The 20,919-nt window shown below is 65.0% G+C and overlaps 1 protein-coding gene across 8 annotated transcripts; it reads right to left on the bottom strand.

Annotated features, from left to right (window-relative positions):
- Window positions 1–522: 522 nt before the first annotated feature.
- On the bottom strand, window positions 523–19,266 carry TLE2 (TLE family member 2, transcriptional corepressor). 8 transcript variants are annotated; one of them, XR_012584442.1, is made up of 21 exons: window positions 19,097–19,266; window positions 18,915–19,012; window positions 18,184–18,247; window positions 16,810–16,854; window positions 14,780–14,842; window positions 14,481–14,555; window positions 13,870–14,047; window positions 11,675–11,691; window positions 8,736–8,837; window positions 8,380–8,424; window positions 6,298–6,438; window positions 5,063–5,195; window positions 4,814–4,870; window positions 3,671–3,831; window positions 3,201–3,277; window positions 2,623–2,872; window positions 2,188–2,435; window positions 1,920–2,063; window positions 1,676–1,826; window positions 1,189–1,265; window positions 523–1,101 (listed from the first exon to the last, which is right to left on the bottom strand). XR_012584442.1 is itself a non-coding variant. In XM_074565328.1 (21 exons), exons 1-21 carry the CDS (start codon window positions 19,118–19,120, stop codon window positions 994–996), a joined length of 2,262 nt encoding a protein of 753 aa, XP_074421429.1. In that variant the 5' UTR covers window positions 19,121–19,266; the 3' UTR covers window positions 523–993. The 8 variants fall into 8 exon arrangements, 6 of the variants coding, with proteins under 6 accessions (XP_074421429.1, XP_074421430.1, XP_074421432.1 ...); XM_074565328.1 differs by having other exon boundaries at window positions 1,920–2,067; XM_074565329.1 differs by having other exon boundaries at window positions 1,920–2,067; window positions 13,870–14,044.
- Window positions 19,267–20,919: the final 1,653 nt, after the last annotated feature.

The following is a 20,919-nucleotide window of genomic DNA, read 5'->3' as shown; positions in this document are numbered from 1 at the left end:
CTGCCGCTCAGAACCTTGGAGCGCGGCCGGCCGGTGGTGGCCAGGGCTGGCCGGCACGTGGGGAAGCCACAGTGTGGTAGCCGTGGCCACAGTGTGCTCCTGCCCTGAGGCCCAGCTCGCACTATCCTGCCCCGAGCCGCCCGTGGGGCTGCCGTGGCCGAGGCAGGTGGGGGCCACTCCTGGACTCTCCCCTGCTGCACTTGGTCACCCAACTGGTGCCATGGCCACCACGGCCCGGGAGCGATGGTGGGGGGGCAGCGGTGGCTGGGGAAGGCGTCCCTCGCTCTGTAGCCACGAGGGGTTGCGGGATGGGAGCAGGTCCCGCTTCTGTCCCCTCCTGGGGTAGGACCCTGCGCCCCCCACCTGTGGCTGAGGGAGGGGGCTGAGCCCCCTGCTCCATGGGGCGCCATTGCAGGGGATCCGGGGCTGGTGGTCGGCTCCCCCGGACGGGTTTCCATGGGTCCTGCAGTGAGATCAGCTCCCCCCCACCCCCACCTCGGGGCCCACCATCAGACCAGCTGCTCTTTTGTTCCTTTTTATTAGTAAGGGATTGAAAACACAATTAAATACATTTCTTTACTGATAATTTACAGCTGTTTCCGCAGCAGAAAAGGGGGGGGGCCATTAAGTCAGTAGCAGTTATTTCAGGAGCAACGCTACCTCAGTCACTCCTGGCCCTGGCTCGCTGCCTCCCCCTACAAGGGACAGACCCAGGACCCCCCCGACCAGCCCCAGCCCACCCTGGGGGATGCCTGGCCCCGACCAGCGCTCGCCTCCAGCTCCCCTTCACCTCCATGATGCCCCGGGCGGGGAGCGGGGCCGCAGCCCATACCTTGGTCTGGGGGCTAAAAGGAGGAAGAAGAGGAGGAGGAGGAGGAGGAGAGCCGGGCTGAGGGAAGGCTGACCAGCTTGGGAGGCCTCCGCCAGCCCCAGCAGCTTTGGGCAAGACCTGGCCCCTTCCCCAATGGACAAGGGCGAGGGACCGACGGGACCTCAGTACACCACCTCGTACACTGTGGCCTTCTTGTCACCAGAGCCCGTAACGATGAATTTGTCATTGACGGAAATGTCACAGCTCAGCACCGAGGAGGACTCTTTAGACTGGAGATGAGAGAGGCGGAGGGTGAGGGCAGCGCCGTTGGCTGAAGCCGCCCTCATCCCCCCCCGGGCCAAATGCCTTCTCCCCACCTGGAAGATGCTGGCTCCGTAGGGCGTCCGCCAGGCGTTCAGCAGGTTGTCCTTCCCCGTGCTCACGAACCACTTCCCTGGAGGAGGGACAAGAAGGGACAAAGGAGGAGCACGGTGTCACCAAACTCTGCCCGACAGGCAGATTACAGCAGCAAAGCGTGCCCAGGTGGGGACGAGAAGGCGAGGGCTGTGCCGCGTGGTAGCCAAGGGGCCGTTTTAAGGAACACAAAGGGCAGTCCCGGGACAACGGAGCCGAGAGTGCATCCATGGAAGCCCCTTCTCGGAGGGATACCACCAGCACCCACGCACGACCGGGCTGGCTACTGGAGGTTGCGCTTGCCCCCAGTACAACGAGCCCTGGGACTCCGTTCAGGGGGGCTGAGCACGGGGCCGGGGGGGAACCAAAAGGACCCGTGTGGGGCTGAAGGGAGCAGCCCCCTGCTCCAAAGCCGACAGAGCCCCAGCGGAACACACAGCTCTTGCCTACCGCAGGAGGCGAATTTGAGGGAGAGGACGCAGCTCTCGTGGAGGTGCAGCTGGTACTTGTCGGGTTTGGTGACGTGCAGAATCTCCACGTTGCTGCTCTCCATGCCCACCGCCAGCCACTCTCCCGTGGGGCAGTAGCCCAGGGAGAAGATCTGGTGGGGGGGACACGACAGAGCGGGGTCAGGCACCGGTTGGCAAGTCCCAGCGGCCCCCCCGTGGAGCGCCCGGCCGGCCCCAGCCCCGACCTGGGAGCTGAAGTCGTGCTGCTGCAGCTGACGCCCTTCCCGCAGGTCCCAGCACCGCACCGTGTTGTCCAACCCCCCCGTCCACAGCTTGGTGCCATAGTTGGAGATGTCGATGCAGCTGGCACCATCCGTGTGGCCTTGAAACTGCCTGGGAAAGAGGGGGACAGAGAGGGCGAGGGCACAGCCATCAGGGGTGGCAGCTCAGTTGCCAGCATTCCCACCCCACAACGTTCCTGCTCTGTGCCACCAGCCCCTGCCCCGGGCTCACCTCACCATGGTCTGGTTCTGCAGGTCCCACACCACGATGTTGCCGTCGCTGCAGCAGGAGAAGCAGACTTTGGCGTCGGGGCTGATGGCCAGGGCGTAGCAGGCGGGGGCAGAGGAGGTGAGCTCAGCCTTGATGCGGGGCGTGGGGGCCGCCAGGTCCCAGATGGAGAGGGTGCTGGCCTCCCCCCCCACGATCAGGCTGCGGCCGTCGGGGAGCAGCTTGCAGGAGCGGATGTAGTTGTCGCGGTTCTGAATTGGGATTAGAGGGGACGGGGTGAGTGAAGGAGGAGCTGGTCAGTGCACGGGGGATGCGGGAGAGGGACCTCCTTTTCTCATCACCGACATGAAAGGACCCTCTCTCCCCCTCCGTTGTAATGGGGGCACATTCCCCTTCTTCCCGGCTCCCACACAACGCCCTTCTGTTCCTCCTCCTTACCAAACAGTCCAGCTGAGCCACGGCTGTCTTGGTGCCCGGCTGCCCCACGTCCCACACCTTCACGCAGCCCTTGCCCCCGGTGTAGACGTGCTGCGTGGAGCTGCTGATGGTGACGGCGCAGACCACCTCGCCGTGGGTCAGGGTGTGGAGCTGCCGCGCGTGGCGGGGGATGCCGGAGCCGATGAGGGCGTCGGGGGGGAAAGGCACGGGCTGCATCTGCCCGTCGGCGCTGACGTGGAAGGAGTAGGCGCTGGAAGGGAGCAGAAGACAGGACTGACCAACCCCCCCCGTGTGAAGCCCGAGTGGGGGAGCCGACCTCTCCCGTTAGCCACGCTCGAGGCAGGTGGAAGGTGCCCGGTGGACTCTGGTTAATGAGGGATATAATTAACCAGCTCCTTGTTACCACCAGCTGCCCAGAACGAGAAGAGAGGGTTGGACTCAGAAGTGCAGCGGAACTCCAGCCCTGCCCCACACCTGCTGGGTGTAGAAATGAGCCGTGGGGAGGGAGACCCCCACCCCGGCACCCACCCCGTGCTGCCCACCCTCCCTGCAGCCCCCCCGTGTGCGGCCACACTTACGGTTTCCCTCCGGGGATGGTGGAGAGTGAAGATGAGATGGTGGAAGCCCTCAGGTGAGGGTGCGACTCAAAAGCCACCTGCACGAGGCAAAGGGCACAGGGTGACCAAAGTGCCAAAACCCCAGGAGGGGACACGAAGGCTGGCTCCTGCCCTGCATCCCCCAGGACGCTGCCAGCCCAGCCCTGCACAAGGTCCCTGCTTCTACTTCCCCCACGTGCAAGTGACACAGGCCAAAATGGGCTCCCAAAGACACAGCCACACGCCAGCGGGACCCACGTGGAGACCTTGGCAGCCTCCACCGGCCCCACAGCCCGGCCACCTCCAGAAGGGAGCCCTTCCTATGGCTGCACTCCCAGCTCGAGCTCATTGCAGCACCACGGGTGCACGGTGGGGACGGTGCGTGCCCTGGACATCAGGGGACAGGCGGCAGAGCCAACACGGCAGATTGGGCCCGTCGCTCGGCGACTTACCATCGGGGAGCGGCCGTACATCACGGCGCCGCTGACCTGCGGCGAGAGGTGGATGCCCATGTACATGCTGGGGGCTGGGAGCTCCCCGTTGAGGGTGGCGTGAGGCACCATCCCAAAGGAGGACGCGTAGGGGCTGGACACGCTCAGCGGGCTGCGGAGAGCTGCAGGAGGAGAGACCCCCGCTCGTTGCCCTGGCCAAGGGGTGTGAGCGTCCCCCGAGGGAAAAGGGCAGCTGGCCCTGAAGCCGGGCAGCATCGCCTCCGCGCAGGGCCCAGCCAAACCCAGCACAAACCAGCGGACGAGGAGGAGGGCAGGAAGGTCATGGGTTGGAAGTCAAAGACCAAAGGCGAGGGGTAGCCCCTGCCTCCCATCGGTCACGGATGTGGGATGCAGATCCAGCCCGGGACACCAAACGGCTCCATCCCTCCACGGGATGCACCACAGCCCAGCCGCTAACCCACGGCGACCCCCAGCTCTGCTGCCAACGCCTCTTCAGACTCGGCCAGGCCGAATTACTCGCAGTTGATGGCTAAGTGGCTCGACCTCCAGGGTTTCCATGGTTTATTGAAATCGATTCCAATTCAATTTTTGCTAAACCACCGTAATTTTCGAGCCAGGCAAGGGTTTAACATCTCCAGTCCTGGCTCTGTTTCTCCCTGGGGCTAGCTGTCCTGCTCCCATCACCTTTTGGTCCCTTTGGCTAGACGGTGACCAAGCTGTTCCTGAGACCTCTTCCCAAGGCTTCCCCAAATGTTTTGAAGGAAACTGAAGCAGGAAAAGGAGCTGGGGAGGTGGGGGTGGGGGGGTGGGGGGCATGACCAGTTCACCGTCAACCACCACTGAGCGCTCAACCCCACCTCCCCTGTGCTTTCAGAAGGTGGCAGCCACCGACCAGGGCTCCTGGGTCAGCTGGATCTCACCCAGGGTCCCCACAGCACCCAGCGCACGCAGACCCTCATCCCTACGGAGATCCTCATCCCTATGGAGACCCTCAGCTGCACAGGGAGACCGGCCGCGTCCTGACCTCCTGCACCCCTCCGTGGTGGCACTCGGCCACCCCTCCTACCCCCGGCTGCACGTAGCAAGAGCAAAATGGCAGCTTGTCAGGGAAAAAAAACTACGTTCTCCAGACAAAACACCCACCCCCTCCTGTAGCGAGGAGCTCCGCGCATCCGCACAGCACCTCCGGTGGGTCTGAGCCTGCCAGGAAAGCGTCGGCAGTTGGGTACGGTAACGGCACGTAGATGCACGTGTTGGCCGCGGTCGATACGTCTGATTATGTGGCACAAAACTTGTGTGTCCCCCCCCCAAGCTCTACTGACGGGAGAGCGTGTCCTGCCTCCCCTCCCCTCAGCCGCAGAGCGCGACACCCCCGCGTGCCCCCACACTCACTGATGCCGTCGGTGGCCGGTGCCTTGGCGGGGGGTGGCCGGAGCGGGGCGGCCGAGCTGGGCCCGGGGGAGTCGCGGGGCGACGAGGAGGCAGCCGGGGGCTTGGAGGAGGGAGCGCCGGTGGGGGGGTCGGTCTGCGGGGCAGAGCAGCCTCAGCGGTGGGGGAAAACCCACCCCCAGCACTGCACACCCGCAGCCCCGAGCCACCGGGAGAGCAGCGGGCACCGAGAGCTGGACGGGGATGCGGCCGTCATGGGCCCGAACCCCACTCCCTTCCTCCTTTGCCCCCCGCACCCTCCCCACGGCATGGAGGGAGCCCCACGTCTCCACTCCCCCCAGGTGCAAATGCCCAATGCAAGCCCTGGTCACCCCAAAATACCCCAATTCCGCACCCCTACAGCATCCTGCTATCAGCACGGGGCCGGGGGGGGCCATTACACGGAGATCTGCTGCTCCCTCGCCTGAAACCACCCTTGTGGGGTGGGGGGGGACACCCCCATCCCCAACCTCACAGAGCAGCAGTGGGATGCCTGGGACCAACCGTCCCCTCCGATCCCCACAGCCATTTCATGCCTTTCTTTTTTCTTGCCTCTCCTATTCCTTCCTCCTTTTCTGCCTGGGGATTTTGTCGACACCAGCAAAGGAGGGGAAAAAAAAAAAAAAAAATTAATAACAGAGAAAAAGCTCCGTGCTGCGCTGGCAGATTGCTCAGGGCGCTTTGTCTGCTCTAATCCGATTGTGCCGGGAGCCGCCACTCGCCGCTCCCGCGGCCCCCGGCCGGCTCCTGACCCCGGGATGGCGGGATGCATCGCCCCGGTCCCCACGGTGCCGGGAGGGATGAGGATTGTCAGAAACCTCCCTCCCCCTTCCCGCACGCTGATGTTTCAATCTGAGCATCGGGGCTGGCGCTTGGCAAGGAGGAAGGGGAGAGGGGAAAAAAAAGAAAAAAAAAAAAAAGAAAAAAAAGAAAAATAAAAGAATCGATTGCTGAGAGCAGCTCTGGGGAATCCTGCAGGCAGCTGGATGGAAAATACCCGCAGAGCCAGGCTTCTGCCCAGCCCACGGTTATCCCCCCGCTCCGAGGGCACGGACCCTGCTCCCCGTGCTGGAGAGGCCGGCGGGGGGTACCAGGCACCCGGCACCGGCAACTCCTCGCCCCACTTCGGGCTGCAGCCGATGGGCCACAGAGAAATTCAGGGCCACGTCCCCGGTCCCGCTGCCCACGCCGCTCCCTACCAGACTCTGGTCCTTCGGCTTGAGGGGCGTCGTGCTCCGGCTGGAGGCGATGGAGGCAGGGCTCTCGGGCATCTCCTGGCCGGCTGACGGGAGCCGGCTGCTGGGTGTGTGGCCGGGGCTGCCGGGCTCCGAGGGGGGGTCCTGGGGGAAGAGCAGGTCTCTGGCGAGTGGGATCCCCGATCCCCCTGCGCGGGAGGGCAGGCCTGGAGAGCCACCCCCGGACCGGAGCCCAGCGGGGACCATCAAGCCCCCGTCTGATGGGCGCGTGGCTCGTCCAGCCGCCATTAATGAGGAGCGTTCACTGAGAGGCATCAACTCTCCTCCACCATCCCCTGGATGAGAAACCTCCTCGATTTTAATCTTTGAACAAAATTAGACGGCAGATTCGGAGGACGCTGGTGACCACGGACGCCTTCACAAGGAGGGATGGCGACCAGCGCACCCGAGGAACCGAGAAAGGGCCTCTTGGCAGCCCCTCGTCACCATCTCAGAGGCAAGGCCACCCTTCAGCTCTTGCACTCCGACAACCGTTCAATTAGGGCTGTGATTTTTATCACCATAATTACACCGACGAGCAGTTTTTATAAGTGTCATTTTCTGCGGAAAACCCCGCCGATGTTCCCTTCAGGGCTTGTATTTTCTTGGGAATTATCAGGAGGGAAAAAAAAAAGGTGTATATATATATAAAAAAAAAAAAATCACGTGTGTTATCCCTCCCCCCAGTCTTGGAGGGGAGGAAAAGGGATGTCCCCCAAAACATCATCTCTGCCGAGAATAGCTGGGGCTGGGATAAAGTACGTGCCTTGGTGGTCGGGGAAGGTTGTACCAGAAGCACCTGGCAGTTTGGTAGCAAGAGGCTGAAATTCAGCGTTCCCCCCACACTGAGACAGGGACACGGGCTCGGGGTGTTAAAACCAAGGCTGCTCCGAGGCCAGGCACCGTTCGTGGCCGCCCGGATGGGGCTGGCAGGGCCGGGGGTTGTGCTGCGGGCGCTCCTGAAGCCCGGCATCCCTGCCTGCCGCCGCCACCTCCGTGCGCCTGAGCTGCCAGCAGCAAGCCCAGCTCCCCGGGGCTCTCATCCCGGCTTATCAGCCTCCCCATACGGGATGCTACAGGAGAGGGGCTGAAACGGGATCATGAAGCATCCTGGGCTGCATCAACAGAAGTGCGGCCAGCAGATCGAGAGAGGGGATTCTGCCCCTCTGCTCCGCTCTCCGGAGACCCCACCTGGAGCACTGCGTCCAGCTCTGGAACCCTCAGCACAAGAAGGACACGGGGCTGTTGGAGCAGGGCCAGAGGAGGACCATGAAGATGATCTGAGGGCTGGAGCCCCTCTGCTGTGAGGACAGGCTGAGAGAGCTGGGGGGCTTCAGCCTGGAGAAGAGAAGGCTCCGGGGACACCTTCCAGCCCCTTCCAGTCCCTGAAGGGGGCTACAGGAAAGCTGGGGAGGGGCTGTTTGCAAGGGCATGGAGCCATGGGACGAGGGGCAATGGTTTAAACTAGAGCAGGGCAGGGTTAGATCAGCCATGAGGAAGAAGTTCTTTACACGGAGGGTGGTGAGACACTGGCCCAGGTTGCCCAGGGAGGGGGTGGAGGCCCCATCCCTGGAGACATTCAAGGCCAGGCTGGATGAGGCTCTGAGCGACCTGATCTAGTTCAAGCTGTCCCTGCTCGCTGCAGGGGGTTGGACGGGATGGTCTTCAGAGGTCCCTTCCGACCCAACACGTCGATTCTATGATTCTAAGCCCAGCTCCCCGGGGCTCTCATCCCAGCTTATCAGCCTCCCCATATGGGATGCTACAGGAACGGGGCTGAAACAGGATCGTGAAGCAGAGCCAAGCCTACCGCTGGCACAGCCGAGCCCTGGCTGGCACAACCTTCAACCCGCAGCACTGTGAATCGGCATCAGCCGTGGCTGGCACGAACACATCAGAGCAAGGCTGGCACGTGTCCTGCTCCTGCCCAGCGGCAACGACCTGGAACCTAACAAACCTCGGGAACCAGAGTCCTAAACCTGATGACTACAGCTCGAGCTGGACGCCCTGCAAGGCGTCAGCACGCCATGAAGGTTGTGGGCTTACCTCATCCACCACCAGGTTGTAGTCGCTCTTGTCCCCATCGCTATCCTGCAAGGGGGGAGAAACCCAGAAAGGCTCAATTGGGGGTGGGAGAGGCTGGACCACGCTCCTGGCTCTGCCCCACAGGACTCGGGCCAGTGGAGAGATCCCATTTTCCCCTCCACATCGCTTCTCATGGACCAACACCATGCCCCCGCAGGCAGCGACTCAACCCTCTGCCTGAGGGGCCTCCCCCGGACTCTTAATTTTCTTCCATTTCTTTTCACAGGATCCCAGCCCTCCGCACCCAGGGCAGGAGCTCCGCAGCCACCTCCAGGGCCCCGTCCCGCCTCCCACCGCCATGCTCCCGGTGCACTCACATAATGCCCAGGCAGGTCCTTCTCCTCCCGCTTCCGCTTCAGCTCCGCGCCTCCCGTCCGCTCCTCGTCCTGCGGGCTCTCGGGAGGGGAAGCAGAAACGCTCTGAGGGGGGAGGAAAGCGTGTGAGCTGGGGGGGGCAGAGCGGGCAGCCCCCAAAGCCCTGCCGGCCCCGTTTCCTCTCTGGAAGAGACTTCCCGGTGCTGCTGGCTGCACCCAGCCAGTGTCCAGCACCCAGCCAGCTACCGGTGCCATCTGTGCCACAGCCAGTTTGGGGGACAGGGGTCCCCTTCCTGCACCAAGCGGGTGTCGGGGCGAAGAGGGAGGCACAACTCTCCCCCCGCTGTGCAGATACCTGTGGCATCCCCTTACTGGCATCCCCTACACCCAGGCTTAGAGTCCTCTAAGATCCGAATTTACCTGGCGGCAGAGACGGGCTTGAGCCTGGTGCTTTAGGCAAGGCTGGGGAAGACATTTCCAAACCCCTGGGTTCTAGCCCAAATTCATCCCTTCGGCTCTGATGGGGCAGAGGGAAGGGATGCAGGGTGGGGGCTGTCCCTGGGGGTTGGCTGCCGGCGGTGCCCTAGTGTGGACGGAAGGCAGCCGTGCTTTTAGGGTGCAGCCCCAACACGCCATCCCTCTCCCCGAGCCAGCCGCCTGCCCTCGGCCCTGCCAGGAGCCGAGCGAAGCAGCATCCCCGGCAGAGCGCGGCTGGAGAGCAGATCCGCCCCTGGGGAGATAACCAGCCATGGCGGAGTGGAAAATCCCCATCGGAGCCCGTGTTTACTTCGCCTTAACCCTGCCGCTGCAGCAGCTGGCGGGCTGGGAAGCAGGATGGAGCCGAGGAGGACGAACGTCCCTTCCCCGAAATGCTGCCAGCAGCCGCGGGGGTGTCTCAAATCCCCTCCCGCTCCTCCCCACCCGCTAACGCTTGCTGCTCGGAGGAGGATGATAATGCAATCAAGTGGTGCCTGCCCACCCACAGCCCCCCGCAGAGGAACACCAGGCCAACGCTGTGACCGGGGAGGCTGCCCGTCCCCCCAGAGCAGCCGGGGCATTGGGCTGGGGCAGTTTCTGGGGTACGGCTCCCCGACCCTCCCGGGAGATCGCGCCGGGGGTCAGGAAGAAAAAGCCCCATCCTAGGGCTCCCACACGGCCAATTGTTTCCAGCACAGTAGGATTAAGAGCCTCGTCACATACAACCACGGAGCAGAAAGGATGCTCCCTGTCCCCTGGGTGGTCTCTGGAGGAGGAACCCACATCCCGTGGGATCACAGGAGCGATCCATCCTGCACAACACAGCGACCATTGCCCTTCTCCTCCTCTCCCACCTGACTGCAAGCCTAGGAAGATCAATCCCAATTGCTCCCAAACAGAGGGACTCATTAACCCTTCCTTGCCCCGCCTGCGCCAGGAGCTGGAGCTCTGGTTCACTGCAGCCACAGAGCCTGGGAAGGGAGTCACAGAGCTGGGATTCGCGACAGGCTGGGGGGCATCTTAAAAGGAGGGTGCAACCAAGGGTTGCAGAGGGGCTGGCAGCACTGGGCTTAGGTAAGGAGACCCGTTCAGCCTGTTTCCTAAACTGGAAACTCCTTGAAAAGGAGAGGGTCGGTTATTTTGGGAGCAGCCCTCGACCTTTAGATCCTCACATCAGCAAAGACTCCGAATTGAGGTGGCCCAGAAGCTTCGGCTACAAAACCCAAAGGCAAACACATTCTGCCCAAGCCAGCAAAGTGAGCGGGGGCTACAATACGCAGAGCCCCTCTGTCTTACATCCTCTGCTCAGGTGTTCTCCTGGGCTCCCCGACATCCCTACGCAAACACATTCAGCTCCACTGGGAAAGAGGAATGACCCCAGAACTGCTCAAATCCAGAGACTTGGCACTGCCTGCGGGAGAGGGCAGAGCTGCCCCAAGCCCCTCTCCCCCCTTACCCCCAGCCTCACGGCTTGCCCCTACCTTCTTGACCATGGGAAGTTCCATCTCAACCCGAGGAGGAACTTCTTTGCTGTGAGGGTGGCAGAGCCCTGGCACAGGCTGCCCAGAGAGGTGGGGGAGTCTCGTCTCTGGAGACATTCCAACCCCGCCTGGACGCGTTCCTGTGCCACCTGCTGTGGGTGACCCTGCTGTGGCCGGGGGTTGGAGGAGATGATCTCCAGAGGTCCCCTCCAACCCTATGATTCTGTGATTCTGTGTGATTCTTGCCACGCTGAGCCCTTGCAAACTCAGTGCCCAGGGGAAGGTCAGTGCTGGGAGCCAGTTGCCCCAGTCACCTTGTGTGCAAACACAGGCAGCCTCGAAAGGCGACTCGCGGTGACAGGGGGAGACGTCCACTGCCCTTACGCCTCAAGCTGGGGTGGGAGGTGCTGGAAAGGAGCCCGCGCATCAGAAGCAGCCGGTAGGAGACCTGGAGCCCACAGCAGAAGGGGAGCAGGGTGCCAAGAGAACAACGTGGACCTGCTCTGCCCACAGCGCTGCCTCCGTCCCCAGGGAGACCCACAACCCCAACGTGGTCCCCGGTGCGTGATGGAGACCCCAGTCCCTGCCGCTGCCACCAGACAGAGGACAGCTCGGCCACCTCAGGGCTGTTTGCTTTGAAAGGGTCAGGAAACAAAACATTCCTGCAAGCCCTACTGCGGGCGCTTGCCGAGGGAGCCGGCTGCGGTGCCTGCAGAAGACGCGATCCCTGCACCCGCCCGGCTGCCAGCCCCGGCTCCGGTCACCGGGGTCCCCACAGCCGAGCCCACCACTGCCCCAGTGTCCCCCCAACACCCAGGCTCCCCCAGCACCCGCCACCCTTCCCAGGAGCTGGCTCTGCCTCCTGCCCGGAGCGCCCTGGAGATGCTCAAAGTGACTCGGGGGCTGCCAGGTCCACTTGCCCACCCATTGGGGCCAGCTGTGGCCACTGGCCCGGCCAGAGCCAGGCACGATGGTGTGACTTACCCGGCTTGGGGTGCGCTCTGGAGCCCAGGCAGCAGCAGGGAGAGCGTCCGGGCAGGTCGGTGTCGGCAGCAGCAGGGAGAGCGTCCGGGCAGGTCGGTGTCCAGCGAGGCAGAGGGGAGGAGAGGAAGAAGCCATTAATGCGGAGGCTGTGCCCCACGTACCGGGTAGGGAGGAGAGGGGGACACAGCAGGGAACGCAGGAGGAGACAGCGGGCTGAAAAAAAGATTCCCACCCGATTATCCCACTTTGCCCATCTGCAGCATGGATTCTCTGATGTCTAATAGGAGGTGAGCACACCAGTTCTCCTCAGGGAAGCAGGGGGAATCTCTATCCACCCACCTACTCTCAAGAAATTCAGTCCAGCTCGGGAATCTCTTCCCTGGACACGGCGACAGGTCCAAGGCTGCCAGGAGGGGACGAGCCGGTCGGCCAGCTGAGACCTCCTGAATCACACCCATCCTATTTCCTTAGGAAGCCATGCTAAAAAGGCCGGCTTGGAAACCCGCCAAGGGTTTTTTTTACGTGCACAACAAAACAAGTCTCCCCTCCCTAAGCTCGGGGAAGAAGTGCCAGGCATTTGCTGCAACCCCAAGCGCGAAGTTACGGGCTGGGGTCTAGCGACCCCTCCCCGCTTGATTTTCACTCCGAACGATCGCATGGGGACAAACCCGTCCCAGTCTCTGCTGGCGGGAGGAGGCAGGTGGGTACCAGGAGATGAGGGACACCCCGTGCCGGCGGCTGCTCCAAGAATACGGTCAGCACGAAGCCACCGGCCCCTCAGCCCTGGCTCGGGCTGATCCACACCAGCTCTGGCTGACTGAGATTAACCCAAGCCATATGTAGCCTTTCACTATTATTATTATTTTTTTTTTTTTTTAAAGGCGTTATTCTGGGTGTCTTTGCGCCCTCTGCCACGGCTGGATGCCCTGGCCAAGGAGCAGCTCTGGGCAGTGGGAGGCAGAGGCTGCCCGGGGCTCTAAGGGTTAAGGCAGGCAGAGCACAGCCCGCTTTTATCCGCTTTCTGGAGTTTGTTTTTCTCCTCTGGGGGAAGGCCATCCTTAAAGAAACACTGGCAGAATTAAAAACCGCAGCCACCTGCGTACAGGGGCACCGAACAGACGCGGACAGTTTCCTGCTGCTATTTTCACCACCTTTGAAATCTTAGAAGCGAAACCGCGCCGTTAGGAAAAATGCAACAAACCCCTCCGCTGCCCAGTCTTGCTGTTACCCTTGGGTCCCGTCCCAGCAGGCCCCAAACCGGGGACACGGGGAGCAGCCGGTGCCTTCGCAGAGGAGCATCGCTACGGCTGCTGAATTTTACTGCCTGTTTCTAACCCACGGAGCTGCCCGGAGCCCTCTGCCCGCGCCTCAGCATCCCCCTCAGCGCAATAACCCGATGCCTGCGCTCTGCGGAAGGGGACGAGCTCAGAGCGGCTTCTCCTTCCTGCACCACTTCGATAGCAACAAGCCACCGGCAGAGCTGGGTAGCGTTATTAATTTGGCCCGGGCCTGCCAGTAGCATTCAGAGCACTGATTTAACGAGGATTAAATATTGATGATGTTTGTAAAGCACTTTGTGATCCTGATAGGAGGAGGCACCCATAAGGATGAGGAATTACTGCTATTTACAAGGCACCACGCACGCAATATGGCTCTGCTTTCTCAATTCTTTGCCGCCGACCTGCGGTTCCCACAATTTTTAGGGGCTTGCAACAGTATTTTTCCCTTAAAGTCTTGGCTTCGGGCATCAGACCTGGTGGAAACAGGGAGGGTTTCTCCGTGGCGGGGCTCTCACGTCCCCGTCGTCCCCCCAAAGCTGGAAGGGTGGTGCCGGGGGACCCTGACACACTGGAAACCCCCAGGGGAGCCGAAGACCCACACGTGCTCACACAGTGCCCAGAGCCCTGCTACCCAGCATCTGGGGCGCACACGCAGCCGCCCCCCCCCGCCGCCGCCACCGCTCACCGTCCCTGCACGGCAGCTGTTCCCTGGTCAGAAACAGAGCCAGCCTCTGGGGGCTGCAGATATTTAATTAGCTGGATCCGTCACTCGCGGCGCTCGCCGCTCCCCCCCGGCCCCAGGGAACAGCTGCCGGGCATCGGGGAGCCCTGGGAAACAGCAGGATCCCTCCCAGCGCTGCCCAGCACCGACCCCGCCAGCCTCCGAAGGGTTAATCCAGCTGTGCTTCCCCTTACCTCTGTTCTCCCCATCCTGGGCCACTCTGTCCTCCTTGGCGGCCAGCTGGGACTGGGCCATCAATGCCCCCGAGAGGGCCAGGAGCCCCGAGGTGCCGCTGGCCCCGGGCATGCCGGAGGGGTGGGGTGTCAGCGGGATGGGGGACGCGTGGTGGGAGAGATGCTGAAGCTGCTGCTGCTGAAAGAGAAAGAGCAAATGGTCCCAGATCCCGGAGGAGACGGCCGCAGCCATGCCCGGCACCCCTCGGGCTTCCTGCAGGAGCTGCGACGCAAAGCGCGATGGGATGAGACGCGAGGATGAGGAGGGGAGCAGAGCTGCGGGAGGTGCACAGTCCAGGTCACACCGCCTGCCCCAGCCACCCAGAGCATCCCGAGTTCCTCCCTGCTGCCGACCCCATCCCAACACGTGGCAGAGGAGCCCAAGCCGTGGCTCTGCCCTGCTTGGGGAGGATCCCAAAGGCCATCCGCTGCCTTCAGGACAGGGTGGCAAACCCCCCCTCCCCGCAGGGGACCAGCCCTGGGCTTATGGCAGCAGTAAAGACCCCGGATCCCCATCACTGCCCCGCACGGTCTGACCCCTGAGCAGGAAGAGCCTTCACGGTGCCACTCACCCCGACGATGCTGTTCAGCTCCCCCATGGTCACCTGCTTGGCCCGCTCCACGGCCTGCAGGACCTGCTGCTGGTGCTGGCAAGGAAGAGCACCGGGAGGTCACACCGCGCTCCTGGCTGGAGGGACTCCATGGCCCAGCATCGCCCCGGCCACCCCAGACTCCCTCCCTCCATCCCAGACACACAGGTTTCCCCCCAAAAAAATCTAAGTTGCTCAGGCTGGACTCAGGTTCACCCCTTCCTGAGGGCTTCAGGAGAAGCCCCAGCGATCTGGTGCACCCCCCCTGCCTCCCCCCTTACCTCCTGCGTCAGAAAGGGCATAATCTGGGCGCAGATGGCACTCAGTCTCTTGACGATCTCTGCCTGAAAGAGGAAGCGGGTATCCCGGTGGGCGAGAGGGCTCAGCCCCGTCCCATCTAGCCGGGCATCCTGCAGCCTCCGCCGGGAGTTAAACCCCCCACCACCACCCGCTCAGCATCAATCCTGCCGCCGCCTCTGCTCCCCGCTGGGATTTCCCAGGCTGCTGCCAAGGGAGGGCTCTGCCCCGGGCTGCGGGACCCTCCCAGGCTGTCAGGTCATCCCCCCGCTCTGCCCCGGACTGTGGGACCCTCCCAGGCTGTCAGGTCATCCCCCCGCCCTGCCCCAGGCGCACAGAGGGAACCCGACTCCTAAATCCCTCTGTGGATCCGGGCCAAGCCCAGCTCCGAGCTGTCAGGCCTTTCGCAGCCCAGCTGGCTTTGCTCAGCCCAAACCCATCTTGGCTTTGCGGGCTGCCGCTCTGGCAGCCAGCGGGCAGGCTGGCAGGGGGAGGAGGAGGAGGAGGAGAGCCGAGCCACAGGCGCTGGCAGCCGGCCACCGGCGCGCGGCTTGCTCCTTCCTCTCCGTGAACATCGGACTCCAAGCCAGGGGAGAGCAAGGGGGACACAGTTTCAGCCCTCTCCGCATCGCGCCAGCAGAGATGGCGGTACCTGCTCTGCCATCCCGGCTCCCACCCCTGCCGAAGGCCCCCCGCCGGCCGGCAGCTCCCCCTGCCCCTGCTCCCCCACAGAGCTCCCCCGTAGCCGTCCCCTGCCCAGCCAGCGGCAGCGAGGGGACACAGAGGACCTGGCGCATCCTCTGCTCAGCCGGTGGTTACAGCCAGACCCACAGCCCGGCCGCATCCCCACCGGAGTCAGCGGAATTTCCCAAGGGAAGGGCTTGCAGCTTCCAGCCCAGCCTCTCCAAAAGAAAACCTGCATCTCCCGGGGGAACACTTGATTTCCCCCCCCCCCCGCCGCCCGCTGCAAATCCACCCTGGCACTGCAGATTGGCTGCTCCGAAGTGTTTTCGCATCTCAGGTTTCCGACAATCCCTGACAGCATTGCAGAAAGGTCAAACCCAGCGCGGAGCTGGCACGGAACAAAGGGAACATTCACCTGCTGCGCTCAAAGGCCGCCGGCGCCCCAGGGGAGCTGCCCTGCGCCCACCAGCACCCCGTCACCGCGGGACCCCGGGAGCCAGAGACACCCCCCCCTCCGGACCTCTCCTGCCCACGCAGAGCCGGGAGCCTGACCCAGGTGGTTCCCTCTCCCCAACCACGGCCATCGCCACCATCTCCCCGCATAGCTCGGGCCACCCCGGGGCCCCAGTCCCAGCCTGGGGTCCCGGTCCCGGCCCTGGGGTCCCGGTCCCGGCCGAGCTCGGTGCACGTGGGGACGGCAGGAACGTGCTCGCAGGCTCTACGACTCTCCCTGCTAACAAAAGGAGCAAACTCGAAGGGGCTGAGCCAGCTGGAGGAATATGGCAGTTGACTTGCCACTTTGTCAGGCATTGGTCCAAACTAATTTCCCTGGCAGAGAGCCCGCGATGACTAGATTGATAAATCTGAAGAGGGAAAGCAAATTAACGCTGGAACAAAAGGGGAACCAGGGAAGGGTGAAAACACTCCTCCGGCTTCAGGAAAGGAAGAGGGGATTAAAAAAAAAAAAAAAAAAGAAAAGAAAAGAAAACGAAAGAAAGACAATCCATTTGCCTCTGGGCTCCGGCTCCTGCTGTTTCCTCCAGGCTCCCTCCTGCATCAGGGGCCCCCGGGAGCTGTGTGCGCGGGGGCTCGTGGCCGGGCTCCGAGAGGGGCTTGGGGACGGCAGGGCCTGTCCCAGGGCACCCACCGGAGCTCAACAGCACGCATCCCAACAACCGCCGAACCCCTTCACAGACAGAGAGCCCTGCTACGGCTCCCGCACCGCTACAGACACAGGGGGACGAGGGAGATCGTTTTTCAACAAAGTCCCCCCCGCCTCGGCCTCTTCCCCACCACCCTCTGCTGCCGGCCCGGCCCCCACCTCACTTACCTGCTTGTGCATTTCGATGTTCAGCCCGTAGGACATCTCATAGTACTGAGAGCAAGACCAAAACACAACCCGGTTAGGAGCCGCCTGGAGCAACCGTCCCGTGGCCAGCCAGGGGCTCGGCAGCCAGCCCACCCCGCTCCCCCCGGCCAAACCCCTCCGCCGAGGGTCCCTGCTCCCCCCAGCCCACGAGAAACAGCTTGTCCAGCACAGCGCGGGCCGAGACCAGCCACCAGCCCGGGGCAGGGTAGGGAGCAGCCACAGCGTGGGCTGTTGAACACCCGTGATGATTACACCGCAGCTTCTGTCTCAGTTGACGCCAGCCCCGCTGCCCCCCCACGTCCCCTCCTGTCCTGGCCCGTCCCTTCCCACTCCCGACCCTGACCCGCTCCCGACGCAGCGTCCCGCCCCGGCACATGGGTGGCCGTGCCCGTGCAAAAGCACAGATGACATCGGGTTACACCTTTCACCGGTCACGAGTGACTCTGGACACGGTGACAGCGGCAGACCCTGTCCCCTCGCCCCTGGGGATGGGGAGCAGGGGGGGACCAGAGGACCTGCCTTCCCCAGCAAAGCCCACTTCAAAGGTAGCAGCGCAGCCCCGGGAATCCCTGAGCCTGCGGGATGTGGGACGGGATCCCAGCCGGTGGGTGACAGGAACGTGCCCCGCGATGCCATTAAAGCCCAGTACACCCCCGGCCTCACGGAGGGGTCTGGCATCACCCAGGGGCTGGGGGTTGCCCAAGTTTAGGTCCGTTTGCCTTTCGGCTAGCATAATTTGGGTTCCCCCTTTCCCTAGAGGGGCCGGTAATGTCGGATGCTGAAGGCGAGGGAATGCTGCTCCGGCTGTGCAGTTCCCATCCTCTTCCAGTCCTTCCAGCAGCTCCCCCCACCCCTGTTCGTCTCCGGCTGGTGCCCAGGGGTGGGGGTGTCGGTGTCGGGGGACTTCGGAGGGGCCCTGCCCTGCTCCTTCTAAAGGCAGCCCCCTCCCACCAAAACACCAGCCTGGGGGTGTCACCCCTCCTTGGGAGAGAGACAGGGAGGAGTGGGGAGACGTCTTAAAAGGCCAAACAAAAAGGCAAAAAAAAATAAAAAGGAAATAAGAGAGAGAAAACCCATGGCAGGATTGCTGAGCGGCAGCAGACAGCAGCAGAAGAGCCAGCGGTTGCTAGGAATAACCATTAACTCCTTCCTAACTCACACCCCCCCACCCCCACCCCATCGCCCAGGCCAGGCACCCCACAGCAGGGGGTGACCCGGGGAGGCCACTGGCCATCGGGGCAAGTGGCCAAGTGGAGGCCCGGGACCTCGCCGGAGGGTGGTGGCCTGCGACGCGCTGGGGGAGGCCAGGGGACAGGGCGGGGGGGGGGGGCTCACCATGACATAATGTCTCTGCATCTCCGTCTTCTCGCTCACCAGCTTCTCACATTCCAGCTTCAGGCTGCAAAGAGGGTTTCGCTCAGGGACCCACATCTCCCACCCCGTCCTCCCAGTCCCCACGTCCCCCCCACGAGCTCGGCACATCTCCTGTCGTGCCCCCCCCAGCAGCCACATGGGGCTGGGGGGGTGTGCGTGCGTGTGTGTGTCACACACCCCCAGGTGTTGCCATCCCTGGGGGACCCGAACCCCACGGCTGTGCCCCGGCTCCCCCCGGAGGGTCCATCGCACCCACCCAGAGCCCCGCTCCCCCAGCACCGCTGCCGTCCCCTCCGTGTCCCCTTGTGCCCAGCTCAGTGGGGGAGACGCGCTGTGGGGGCTCTCCCCCTTGGGACCCCCGCCCCAACTCGCGGCTTCATGCTGCCCCCCAGCTTTGACACCCCCCCCCCACACACTTCTTCCCGGAGCGCCCCTTTCACCCGGACCCCTTTCTCCACCCTCTCCTGCCCCGATTCCCCCCGGTTTGAACCCAATCCTCCCCTCCGCCCGGATCCCCCTCTCCCCGTGCCCTCGGCCCCCGTTACGCCCCTTCCCCGGTTGCTCGCCCCTGCCTGACCCACGGCACCTCCAGCCCCCCCCCGGCACCTCCCGACCCCCGACCCCTCGCCCCCGTCTCCCCCGTCCGAGGCGGGGGGTCCCGGTCGTCCCGACCCCCCCCCCCCCGTCCCCACCTGTGGTACTGCGCCTGCAGGAACTGAAATTCCTCCTTGATGCGGTCGCAGATTTCCAGGACGGAGAACTTGAAGGGCTGCCCGGGCTGGAGAGGGGTCTGGGGAGACACGGCCCGGCTGGCGGCTGCTGCCCCGCCGCGCTGCCCCGGCCCCGCCCGCCGCCCGCCCGCCCCGGGACTTACCGGGTGCCGTCCCTGCGGGAACATCCTGAGGGCCCGGGCGCCCGCCCCGGACCCCCCGCTGCCCGGACCCCGCTCCCCGCCCGTCTCCCCGCCCCCGCCGGGCTCCGGGGACGCTGGGGGGGCGCTCGCCTGGGCGCCGGCGGCGGGGGGGCGGCGGGCGGCTCAGGCGGGGCGATGGCGGCTGCCGGCGGGAGGGCGGGTGGGGGGCGCGGGGTCTCGGCTCGCCCCCCATGGGGCCGGGGCGGGGCGGGGACGGGCGGCCCCAGCGGGGCCCGGAGCTGCCGCCGGCCCCGAGCGCCCCGTCCGCCGGCGCCCGTTTAAGGTGGCGCGTCCCCGCGGGAGGTAGGAGGGGGGCAACCGCCGGGCAACCGGCAGCCCGAAGAGGCGGCGGCCGCGCCGCCCCGACCGCTCAGCGGTGCGCGGGACCGAGGGGGTCCCCGGGGACGGGGCGGGCCTGGACCCGCTGCTCCGGGGCCGAGCGGAGGCACCCGGGAGGCGTCCGCCGTGTCGCTGCCCCAGCCCTCGCTGCCCCGCTCGCCCCCCCGGGCCCCTCCCTCGCCCCGGGTCCCCCCTCCCGCATGTCCCGGAGCCGGGGACGGACGGGAGCGGAGCCGCGCCGGCAGCCCTAGGGATCGTGAGCACCCCCGCCCCCCGGAGCACCGCCGGGAGCGTAGCCGCCGCCCCGGGTGGACACGGCACCGGCCGCCGGCGGGGCAGCGCGGGGGCACCGAGAGCACAGACGGAGGCGGCCTGACAGCGCCCGGCCGAGCCGGGGCCCCCGGTGCGCTGTGACGCGGGGTCCCAGCCGGGCCCGGCCGCCCTCGCCCAGCAGGAGCCGGGGGTCGCCGGGCGGCCCCGCGCCACCTTAACCAGCCTCACGGCCCGCGACGGCGCTGGGAGCCCCTGCCATTGGCTGCCGCCGCGGCAGCGCCAGCCAATCGCCCTGACCCGTTCCCACATGGGTTCGTGACGCCACGTCACGGGAAAGCCAATGAGAAGCGAGCGGGCCGCAGCGGCCCTGGCGGCGGCGCCGCGGGGTACGCTGGGAGTTGTAGTTCGAGACACGCGGTGCCGTGCGCGGCGGCGGCGGCTGGGCCCGTCCCGTCCCGTTCCGCCCGCTCCCGCTGGGTCCCGCGGCGGCGCCGCCCGTGCTTCCGCGAGGGGACGGCTCGGTTCCGCCGCGGGCCGGGGCTCCCGCCGCGGGAGGCCGGGGCGGGCGGACTACCCGTCCCACAAGGCCTTGCGCCGGCCGCCGGCTGCCACTCAAAGTAACGTGGGGCGGCGGCGGCCCGAAGCGGGAGGCTCGGCCGCCCCGCGGGGAACGAGGCAGCCCCGGCCCCGGGCTCTGCCGTGGGGGGTCCCGGGGCCGGGCCGGGCCGCCCCAGCGCCGCCGCCTCCCGCGCTCCTCCGAGCCCCCCGGCCAGGCCCCGCCAGCCCCAGGAGCCCCCCACCACCACGAGGGGCCCTTCCCCGGCCCCCGTCCCGCCGCGGTCACCGCGTTGGGGGACGGTAAAGGGAGGGCGAGGAGCGATCCTTAAATATTGCAGGGACGAGCTGTACCTGGGCACGGCACAGGGTTAAATATTTAATGCCCCACATTTCAGCCTGATCTTTTATTAATCGCGTTATTTACTTGCTGCTTGCGGGAGAGAGGGGGGGGCTCTGCCAGTCCCGGGGGCGAGGAGGGAGAGGGGGGATAGCGGGGGCTCTACCAGTCCCGGGGCCACCCGTGGGGACCGGGACAGGGACCGGGACCCTCCCCGTGGCGCTGGCCGGGCTCGGGGCCCCCCCGGCCCCACACGCTCCCCGGGGGGAGCCGCCGG

Source organism: Larus michahellis, chromosome 23 (genome assembly GCF_964199755.1).
Source record: "Larus michahellis chromosome 23, bLarMic1.1, whole genome shotgun sequence".
Lineage (NCBI taxonomy): Eukaryota > Metazoa > Chordata > Aves > Charadriiformes > Laridae > Larus > Larus michahellis.
Note: the sequence above shows the minus strand (reverse complement) of the source record. Positions and strands in the feature narration are given on the sequence as shown.